Genomic DNA, 11,305 nt, shown 5'->3' with positions numbered 1-11,305 from the left:
CTTGTCAGTTGCAGTCGAACGCTCGAAGAAGAAAGTTGTTTACATCGGCACAGCTCAAGGAAGAATACGGATATTTTCAGTTTTTTCTCGTATCTTCGTAAAAGTGTGATTCGAAATATGATAAACACTCACTGGAGTATCATTTAGATGTGAAGTTCTTTATAAAAGTGTCAAAATAGCCGTAGAAAAGTGATTTCTTTCCACTATTGGCACAATGGTGAGCAATTGAGGTTATGCTGAGAGGCCGGAAAGAAAATCGCTTGTTTCTCTAAATTTTCAGGTATTCTTGAAGACAAACATGGATACACAGAAGACGACGAGCAAGACGAGTCTCCTGAACAGGATGCTGATGAAGGCGTGGCGCGAGAGATGGACAGATTGTCAGTGGGGCATCAACATCAAAACGGTGAGTTAAAGCTCCTTTTTGGGGATGTTCTCTGTCTTGGCAAACGCTCTGATGATCTCCAACTGCGTCTTGGTTAGTCGTCGAGGGATCACCACGATCACAGTGACGAAATGGTCGCCCGTTTCAGTGCCAGAGACACTCTTCCGGATGCCACGTCCGGGAAGCTTCAAGACAGTGTGACTCTGAATCCCGGCCGGAATTCTCAGTCTGTGATCAGCATAGATACCCCTAATCGGAATATTGTCTCCTAGGAGGGCTTGAGAGAGGGAAATTTCAATGCTGCTGTGGATATTGTGACCCTCCTGGCGATATTCCGGGCTGGCATTCACGGAGAAAGAGATTCTCAAGGTTTTCGTGGGATCCAGAGGACTGGGAATGTCAACAGTCTGTCCACTTTTCAAATTCTCAGGCGTTGTGATCTTCACATTCTTCTGAACAATGGTTTTTCCACTTCCCCCGCAACATTTGCACTTCTCTTGGGCACTTTTAGCCCTACGAAGACCTTCACAGGCTCTACAAACAGCCTCCAGATTGAGTTTAATGGTCTGAGGTCCTCCTCGGATGGCTTGTATGGTTGTCAGCGATGCCTCGGTTTTCTCAATGACGTTCTTCTGCTTCAGGAGGTCTTTGAAGTAGTCATTCGTAGAGATGTTCTTTCCTACATCCTGAATTTGCTTGGTGATTGCGCCAAATTTATCGTAAATCTTCCTATTCCTGACGTCGCTGAGTATCTGATAGGCTTCAGCGATGTCCTGGAAGTGCTTCTTGGCCTCGGGACTGGATCCTTTGGTGTCCGGATGGAACATTTTAGCAAGCTTGATGTAGGCCGCTTTGATGTCTCTGTTGCTTGCGTGAGCATCAATTCCCAGGATTTTGTAGTAGTTTTTTTGCGGAATTCGAGTACACTTGGAAGTTGTGGACATTGAGTAAAATTTGGAAGCGTTTATCGTGGATTTTGATAAAGTCTTCCAGAAGTTGACGGATTTGTTCATTGTGATTGTTTATGCATGGGTGACTGATTTCAAAATACTATTTCATGAGTGTCTGATTCTATAATAACTGTAAATGGATCATTAAATAACACTTAAGAGGATTATTGCAAGATGAGAATTTGAACGTTCATTCAAATCATTCTCTAGTTTAGATCTCTTCTCGATTAGAAAGTTCAGAATTAGGTTGATATTGAATCTTCCATTTGCTTAAACTGAGACATTATAACGATGCACGTGGAAACGAATGAAATAATCTGTAAAGAAGTTTAATGACAATTACCAATGATGAATATGAAAGAGTATTTAGCTAGGATTTACCTGAAATACTCCCGAGTTATTGACTTGAATGGGTCCTGATTTGATGCCTGTTTCACAGTGAAATCGCCACAATTGCAATTGTTGCTTACCAAAGTCATGTATGTCTTGACGTTCCTCATCAATCGAGTATACCAAATTGCTGATTCTCCGTAAAATACTTGAAATCTAAATGAAAATTGATAATTGATCATTGCATTGAGATTACGATCTTGAGTTTTCTTACTGTTCCTGCAAGTTTGGTTCCTTGGAAAGTTAAGCAAGTAATTTGAATCACATGCAGAATTCGCCACATGCAAGAAGCTGCAATTATTTGGATTTCGGCAAGCGATAAGCTCTGATTTAGCAATATGATGATGTTGTAGTACATCGCACTACAGTCTATAAGAATGCGTTTGCACATAATAATGAATAGCATTTGTCCGAGGGTTGTATTGATGAGTGGTAGGATTTTGAAGAAATCAATAGTCAAAGACATGAATTTTGAGCTTTCTTGTTGCAAGAGAATTTTTGCAAAGGCATTCATTTCCTCCATGCAAATGATGTAATACAAAATTGTTGAAGTATCAGCAGTTATAATAAGTGTGTAGAGTAATTGTGAAATGACTAATTTCACATCGTGATCCTTAAATGCGAGTGTTACATAGAGAATGGAGCAAAACCAAATGTAAAATACAGACACAATAATTGTTGTATTTCGAAATACTTTGCAATTAGAGGTATTTCTATTGTTGAATTTAAGGTTTTTCTTTTCGAATTTCATGATGCGTTCTATGAGTAGCAAATGTTTGCTATTGGTTCTGATATTGCTAATGATTAGGATGATGAAAGAGCATCTGGTGACGAAGAAACTCATGTCTTCGAGGAAATTGAACATGAATGTTAGTTTATCGGTGAAGAGAATTGGTGAGAAGTCTTTGATGAAGATTTGATTAATCAAGTCCGTGCATGCTTGATAAAATTGCACAACTATAAAGAGACTGCGGTATATTGTAGGTCTTCTGGTTTCACTATAATTGGGGATTGATATGAATTTTTGTATTTCGAATAGCCAACCGAGTCGATCGACGAATGACATTGTGACTGAAGCGATTTCTAGAAGAGCGTTTATGATTTTTATCGAAAAATGAATGCTTTTAAGTTGATTAGTTTGATTGATAGCACACTTTTGCTTTTCCATTTGCAGGTTCTGCCGCGAGGAGTGAGCGGAGATGTTTACAACCTGGCGGATTGCATTCTGCAGCAAGCTGTTGTTGGTTCAGGAGCCAACCAACTTGTCTTGTCGTACTTGCGACACTCTCTGTGCTCTCATCTCGTCTCCCACGCGGCTGTGCTGAAGCGCATCTCGAAGTACGACGGCTTGGATAAGCCTCACTGCATTTTTGCGCTGCTGGAGTTCCTGGAGTCCATCATCAGCGGAGTGACTTGTCGCGGGAAGACCGAGGAGACGATGATTGTCAACTCTGTGACGTCTGTCGTGCTGTGGTTGATGCAAGTCTACGCGACGGCTGCCAGAATGCCTTCCGGTGAGGTGTCGGGCTTTGACTGGAGCAGCATCACGAAGAGAGTGTCAAGTGTGATGGAGAGCATCGTCCAGAGTCAATTCCTGATGGGCATTCTGTATCTGGGCAAGCAGGAGGATGCTGAATTGTTTGGCAAAATTGGGAAGAAGTATCAGGAGATTGTCAGCATGAGTGGTGTGAAGAATTCGGGGATTGAGGAGGCGCTCAAGAAGGTGACTTTCATTGAATTGAATCAGCTGGAGATGATAGAAATGGAGCCCAAAGGCGTGGAAGCCATCACATATTGTCTGCAGCCTTTGCTGGCTGTTGAGGTTCTTCTGAATCCCAGCTCAGACACGCAAATCTATGTGAATCAACTGCTGATGATTCAGCGCCTGAAAGGATATTCTGCGCCAAGGCTGTATTGCGAGCTCATCAGGGCGTGTCTGATCTCGCTGAACAACGTGAGTGGCCCGAACAGGGAGTCGATGTGGTGTGCTTTCACATTCATCAAAGTGCCGCACATCTTGAAGCAATTGAATGCACTGAGCAAGGATTACGACGAGAAGCTGGACTACTCACCGGACGTGATTGAGGCACTGGAGATGTTGCTGGAAGATGCGCCTGTGCTGGACTTTATGGACACGAAGTGTGTTTGCAACACAATTGAGTGCTTCATGACGGAATTGCTGAAGCAGCATCTCGTGACGGAGAAGCAGATCGGCATGTTTTCCGCGCGTCGCGAGAGCATCACGAGTAGCTTGCAGAAGTTGGAGATCAACAATCAACAGCCGTCGATTGTGAAATTCGTGCTGAGGGCAGAACCACCGTTGGCGGGGATTCTGAAGACTCTCAGCACGGATTACAACAAAGTCCAGGAGGCGCTGCTGAGTATGCTGTGTCAGGTGCTGTCGGGCAACAGCTTTGAGCTGATCTTATCCGTGGCCACGGTCGAGGGGAAGCTGAAGACTTTCGTTTCGCGCCTGATCAAGTGCAACGAGTGCTCAAAACAGGTGCCAGGAGAAACGGGCAAGGCCGCTCTCACGCGCGCAGCTCTCTTTGACGTGTCCTTCCTGATGCTGACCTTCATTGTGCAGACGTTCGGCTCGGATGTCGTGCTGGACGAGGGCGGGGACAGCTTCTTCGAGAAGTGGGTGCGAGAGTGCATGGTGGAGAGGAACAAGTGCAAACCGCCCATGGCGATGGTGCAACAGTGCGATCAGGTGAAGGTGGACGAACTCCTGCTGCACCTGCACTCCCCGGACTCCTACAAGGTGCCGCAACTGAAGTGGCACGAAGTGTGCAACAATATCCCGGGAGTTCTCTATCACGTGCTGCTCGCCTGGGAGAACGGACAATCGCCCACTGACGTGAAGAACATCCTGGACAACATGAAGGTGAGTTCTCTATTTATTTACTCATGACCAAAGCATTCGAAATTGAGTGTGTAGTCATAGGAGTTGTACAGAGTCACTAGCAGGACAAGGTGGGTTTCACCAACGCCTCCTGCGGCGACGTGTGCTGAAGCCCCTCCGGAAGAGTTCTGTGTCTGGTTGAGATGCAAATTGCACTGCGTGATTCTGTAGTTCTTGCTGGCGACACACGGAACATCAATGACGGATGTCTTGGGATTTAGATAGGGATGCGTCATGTCCCTTTGATACTGGCAAGTAATCTCATCGCTGGGTCCCTTTTCACCAAGTTGAATGCGGTAATTGCTGGGAATGCGTTGATAATCAAACTTTCTGCCATTTGCCTGGCTATCTGAAGGCACGACGAATTGTGCTGCGCAGATTAACAAAAGTACCACTGAGAAATTCATTGTGCTTTTAAGTTAATGACTGTGGGAAATTCATCAGCTTCAGCTGCTTTTATATGTTGTGATATTGAAAAATGGCCCTTAATGAGATAAGAAAAGATGAAACATTGACCTGAATTTTCGCATCAAGATAGTAAGCAAGAGATCAAGGTGTCAAATCATTTTATGATCAAAATTAGGTGTTTTAGAAATAGTTGTTTAAGAAAAATATGAAATATTGATATTTGTTTAAAGTTTCTTTAATATAAAAATGCCAGAATTGATACTATCAATTAAATATTCTTAATGCAAATTTTGTACATCTGAGATTTCATAATATTGTAGTTAATTTACATTAGCACATTATCAATATAGATCTGGGTCAGATTAAGCTGTTGCTTATGCTCTTTATGTTCAAAGATAAGAAAGATAAATGTCAGGCCAATTCAAGAGATTCAGGATTTCTGGTTGTCACATGAAATTATATAACTAAGAAAGTCTCTTTATTGACCGAAGAAAGAGCATAATTTTGTTAAAAACAATTTTTAGACCTTCTATCAAGTTTTATAAAGTAATTTCCATTCTGAACTTGTGTTTTTCTTTCCTCTTTGCAGGTGAAGCTCTGCGCCTATTCCGTGTGTGCCGCATCCTGGCTCTGCTCCTATCTGCAGATCGTGTGCGCCGATGATCTGCTGAAGCCCATGAATATGGTGCAGCAATTCCTCACGGCGATCGCGCCTGAGGAGATGGCGCAGCAGGAGAACTTCAAGGAGCGCCTCGGATTGACATTCCAGATCATCAGGAAGATGCAGCACGATTTCCATCCGGCGGGAAATGCCAAGATGCGCATGATGCTGACGCACAATCTCGTGTCCTCGAGTCCGCTGGCTGAGAACTTCGGCGAGGTGTGGAAGAGTGTGCAGGAGAGAGGCTGGCTGCCCGTGGACGCCGCTCAAACGCTGGAGAGTCTGATGCAGTCATGTGGGCCGCTGTGGCTCGTGACCAAACTCGTGCAGGAGATCTTCGCGTGTCGCCACATCAGCGACATGCTGCGCGTGATGGACATCGCCTTTGCCATCATGCATCTGGACATTGAGCAGTGCACTGTAGCTCTGCTGGAGGATTTGTTGCCCATGTTGCTGCTCAATAAGCTACAGTGTGTGGAACTCATGGAGCCACACTCGAGCGTCGTGGCGCGTCTCTGCGTCTGTGCAATCCTGGCAACACTCGAGACGCCCGGGAGGATGAAGAAGAAGCGCTCCAGGACAGACCAGGAGGACATCGAGACACTCTGTCCGCCGCCCAAAGTGAGGAAACTCAATCCGGACCTCACGGCTGGTGATTCGTGCTCGAGCGACATGCCGACTGAGAATTTGATCAACCGCGAACCGCCCGCCACTGTGCCAGAGCCGCTGGCGGGCTGTTTTCAGAGTCTGCTGAAGATGTTTGCCACTTTTGTGACGACGGACGAGTTTTCGCCCAAGGTGCATTTCATCTTTCACTTCCTCGTGCTTCTCGTGCAGTGCGGCCGCGACAGAGTGAAACCATTGCTGCGCCTGTTGCCGCCAGGATTCGTGCAGAATCTCCTGAAGATCATCGTCACGGATGACTTCACTCCAGGACTGATTCTTCGTCTGTACGATTTGCAAGCATCACGACAAGGAGCAGTGACGGATTTGTGTCTTCTGAGGAACATTCAGTTGCGCAAGGAGAGCATCAGACTCTGAACGAGTGTTTTTAACTTATTTATAGATAGAGATTAAGGACAATTCTACTGCTATAGAAAATGATTTATTTCCGGATAAATAATGATTAGTAAAAATGCATTATATGTCTTACTGGGCGTCTTAATAAACCCCTTTTTTGTTTCTTTAGAGAGAAAGAGAATAAATCTAAGCAAATACTATATAGATACTTGTGTTGGATATTTTAGTTGAAGAGCGCCTGCTCTTGCTTGTACACCGCGTGATAAGCGTTACGGATGAGCACGTACGGGAAGCACGACTCGAGAAGATCCATGGTGAGGAAGGGCGACTCCTTGACGATCTGATCGAGAAGCAGATAAACGGACTCACGATTGCGCGTCGCCTCCTTGTCGGACTCCTGCCCGAGGCGCAACAGCGACGAGCTGGCCAGCGCCAGAAACTCCTTCATGCGATCCTCAATGTCATTCTGGCCACAGATTGTGAACATGGCGCCGAAGATGTTGTTCACGGCCAACGCCATGCAGTGTGTGTTGTTGGCGTGCGCTTCGAGACTGGCGCGATAGAAGGAATTGTCATTCCTGGCCAACTTGGGAATGCTCACGGCCACAAAGACCATCAGAAGACATGCGATCAGGTGTTCTCCATCGTCAACCTCGGGTTTCTGCGAGCGCAGCGCTGACGCAAGTGTGGGATCTACTTTGCACGTGAGGCCAGCGGCTGAAGCCATCTCAGAGACCACCTTAATCGGATCGCCACCCGGAAGATGTTCCTGGAGCATAAATCATAATTATATTCAATTATCCAGCACTTTAAGGACGTTGTCATACCTGAAAATCCTTAACACTGCTCACGAGGAATGGAATCCTCTGCTGAAGAGTGTCCAAGAGTGCCTCCTGTGCCAATTGCCTGAAACTCAGGATCACACCAATAATGGTCATCCTCTGGAGAACATTATCCACTTGCTGAAGCCTCTTGAATTGCTCTTTCATCACTTCCGGCTTGTCGAAACTCGTCCTGAGCAAGCTGAGTGTGTCCTTGTTCATCAACACCATCCTCTTGAGCTCCTGCACTTGATTGGCAATGTGCCACATCAGCGTCTCATTCAGCAACTTAATCCCATAAGGACCAATCAATTCCGCCAGCGCTCGCAGCTCATTGACATCACTGAACTCCTCCGGATTGAAGGGGATGCAGCCCTCGGGCGTAATGCTGACGAACGCCCTCTGATTCACCGAGAACACAATATTTCCCCCCGACACACGCCTCAGCAGAACATCAGAGTACCAAGTGTTGTACAGCGTGGCCACAGTCTTCTCCCCATGACTGTCATTCGCTTGCGTCTGCTGCAGAAGGCAGTTGTTGAACACCCGCGTGATGTCGATGTGCACATAATTCTCAACAGTCTGCAACACATTCATGTACGCACGCACGGAGGCCAGCAATTCGCTGGGCTTGGCAATCTCCATTGTGTCCTGATTGTACATCACCATGCCGACGAGTGCGCGCGAGAAGCGATTCTCCAGATGCTGGCAAAGGTACTCGCGCGGCGCAAATGCATATTCCCACACATTCACGGTGGGACAGTAGTTGATGGCGAAGCAGAGCTCAGTGAGCGCCATGTGGAGTTTGTCCATCGTCGTGAGATCCTCGCGCGTGCGACGGTGTGATTCGTCGCCTGGCTTGCGAATGTCGTCCATTTGCTTCTTCACCTGCAAAGATTCAATTTCAATGAATTTCTGTAAAACTTCGCATCCATCTCAAAACACTCACCTTGTCCTTCTTCTTGCGACTGGCGGACGCCGAGAGGATCTTGGCGCAGTGCTTGGGCAGCAGCGAGTCCGCCATGGTGCACTGCTCATCGCAGATCGTCGTGATGATGTTCTTCGCCTCCTTGGCCATCTCATCGAGAAACATGTTCACCACGCTCAGCGAGCGCTCGCGAATGTGATGCCTCTCCTCTGGGCACATTTCGTGCGTGCAGTTCTGGAAGTGGCTGCAGATCAGCGGAAAAGCGATTATGTAGCGATTCTGTGCCGGAAATTCCAGACACATGTGAAACTGATCCTCAAACATCTTGCTGTAGAAGCAGAAGATGGACAAATCTGACGTCTCCACCAGAATCTCATCCAGATTGTCCACCATCTTCGTGTGGAAGACCATCGAATCGAGGAGATTGGCAAGACCCACAAAGTCCATAATCCTTATGGCCGACTTGGCCACACTCATGTACGTCTGCAGACGGAACCAGTCTAGTCGAAAGGCCCGGAAATCAAAGGTCTCGTTTTCCTCGACTTGCTTCACACTCAAACTCGATGACGTGTTGTACAGCGAAGAGATAATGAGACTCTCCTCTTCCGGACACATTTGCAAGTTCTGCATCTTGAGATTGAGGTCAATTGAGTCGTAGCCCGAGAGGTATTGCACGTAGAATCTCTGCATGACTTGGCTGTACTTCCTCACCAGCGCTCGCAATTCCTCCATGTGGAACAGAAGCTCGGGCAGTTGTCTGTCCACGAGATCTTCTGTCGCCTTTCCCTTGCCCTTCATGATCGGCGGATTGTCGTTGTGACGCAGGAGCCACAAAACTTCGTCCCTGGCGAAGGACAACCCGATGAAGATCAGCAGCGCTTTAGGGCCTAACAGACCAGGCTGATCTGTCAGGATCAGAGCCAATTCCTTGAGTGCCGTTCTGAGGTACTTTCTGCGCTCGCGATGGACGAACGAAGCCTTCTGGATTGCCTGATTATAGCACTCCTTAACCTCGGAGATGCGCTTGTTGTAGCCTTTCAGCCCATCGAAGCCCGACTGGATGTACTGATGGATGTGGATGACTTCATCGCGGAACAGAGCGATCACCCAACTGCTCTCCAGCGCCGCCATCCAGATCTGCATGATTGGCTGCGTGTTTCCCAGCAGCTGATGATTCAGCATCAACCCGAAGATTATCCAGCGATCCATGGTTTCCAGCGGCACATATTCGCAGGACATTGTGTCCGTTTTCGATGGTTTTAGCAGCATCGCCGGATTGCCTACGAGACTCAGCGTCTGCATCTCGCGCCACTTCTCCACAGGCAAGTTCCGCATGGGATAAACCTGGAAAACAAGACACAGGCGGTTAAGAAGAGCAGCAGCGCATAATTAGCCACGCTGACTGACCTTAGTGAGCGAAATGAGCGCCGCTGAGAGGAGTCTGTGATGCGGAATGAATTCCTCTGAGAGCTTCTTGATCGGCACGTCGTATTCAATGATCATCTGACCGAGACGCGGGAAGCTGGCGTCGCTGCTGTTGTTCTGCATCTCGTAAGCGGCATTGAAGAGCCCCAGGACCGCCTTCCTGTCCTCCACGCGCGACAGCAGGATCATCAGTGACACGTACGTGGTCACGAGATCCAGATAGTTGCGCGTGAGCTCGAAGTTCACCGTGAGATCCAAATGGATCTGACAGGCGTCCATCGTGGTCAGCAACTCGCACACATGATCCTTGAAGTCCAGCAGGTCTACAAAGGTGTAGTAGTACAGCGAGAGGCTCTTAATGACCTCCGCCTTGATGTTTGTGATCGCCTGCAAGCCCTTGACATCGATATTCGGGAAGCGCTTCACGATGAACTTGATTGAGGATTCCAAGGATTTGTCCGAGAGGAAGCCAGGCTTTGACTTTGTGTCCCCGCAAGCCTTCTTGATGTTGTAGATCCTCGTGAGAATGCCCACACCACGGTCATTGAGGATTATCAGCTTCTCAGTGATCTTCTGATGATTCGGATTCAATTGTCTGGCCATCATTTCCGGACGGACGCGCCCTTCCGGCACACTTCACGCGTTCCACAGCTAGAAAAACTCCACTAAACACTCAATTTTTCCTTGCAACACACTGTTCACGCCAGGAACTGCACTCACGAGCGCCTCAGAGCCCTGAAATAGTGGAAAATTGAGCAAAATATGAGAAAACCGAGAAAACTCAAAGGAAATGTCAAGTTGTTTACAAAACTGAAAATTTACGAAAATCATATAAATACTACTCAAATCTTAAGCATTTTTACACTAAACCACACAAGAACACAAGCGTTATCAATTAAACTCACTTTTCTGGCATTAAATTGGCTTTTTCCGAGGAAAAATGCGCAAAATACGTGATTCACTTCCAGTGAAACAAGTAAATAGCTTTTTGAGGAGACGTCACTGGGAAACCATTCAACGGCACCGCGTGATGGCGGCAAGTTTAAAAAACATAGAACTTTCGCGCCGAAGGGAAAATCATGAAAAAAGTGTTTTTCACCTGCGACAGTACAATTGATACAACCTTCATTATCAAGTACAAAACCAAAGAATCTAGAGAATTACATTTATTGTATAATTTCATATTATTCCAGTAACTTAATCTATGAAATTGTCTTGAATTTTCCTTCAAGTTGCGATTTGAGCAATTCGCGTGGCAATTTTATATCCGACGGTGAGCTTCTCTCATCCAGAAAAGGCAAAATTCGGTCGATAAAATTTATAATAATGCGTCTTTTACTTGGTCTTTCAGGTCTTTTACCTACTGCAAAACATTTTAGCATTGAACAGTTCTTGGTGACAATACTTGAGTC

General features: G+C 46.5%; 2 protein-coding genes across 3 annotated transcripts; one reads left to right on the top strand and one right to left on the bottom strand.

Moving 5' to 3' along the window:
- Positions 1–12: 12 nt before the first annotated feature.
- On the top strand, positions 13–6,740 carry LOC132260459 (mediator of RNA polymerase II transcription subunit 24). Its single transcript, XM_059758576.1, has 4 exons — positions 13–217; positions 281–406; positions 2,900–4,612; positions 5,628–6,740. The coding sequence occupies exons 1-4, from the start codon at positions 215–217 to the stop codon at positions 6,738–6,740; spliced, it is 2,955 nt and encodes a 984-aa protein (XP_059614559.1). The 5' UTR covers positions 13–214.
- Positions 6,741–6,942: 202 nt separating this feature from the next.
- On the bottom strand, positions 6,943–10,894 carry LOC132260458 (membrane-associated protein Hem). 2 transcript variants are annotated; one of them, XM_059758574.1, is made up of 5 exons: positions 10,799–10,894; positions 9,876–10,628; positions 8,490–9,812; positions 7,547–8,428; positions 6,943–7,488 (listed from the first exon to the last, which is right to left on the bottom strand). In XM_059758574.1, exons 2-5 carry the CDS (start codon positions 10,497–10,499, stop codon positions 6,943–6,945), a joined length of 3,375 nt encoding a protein of 1,124 aa, XP_059614557.1. In that variant the 5' UTR covers positions 10,500–10,628; positions 10,799–10,894. The 2 variants fall into 2 exon arrangements, with proteins under 2 accessions (XP_059614557.1, XP_059614558.1); XM_059758575.1 differs by having other exon boundaries at positions 10,700–10,810.
- Between the last annotated feature and the right edge of the window lie 411 nt (positions 10,895–11,305).

Source organism: Phlebotomus argentipes, unplaced genomic scaffold (assembly GCF_947086385.1).
Source record: "Phlebotomus argentipes unplaced genomic scaffold, Phlebotomus argentipes genome assembly scaffold_18, whole genome shotgun sequence".
In the NCBI taxonomy this organism is placed as follows: Eukaryota; Metazoa; Arthropoda; class Insecta; order Diptera; family Psychodidae; genus Phlebotomus; species Phlebotomus argentipes.
The sequence above is the reverse complement of the archived record's forward strand: the minus strand, read 5'-3'. Positions and strand labels throughout refer to the sequence as shown.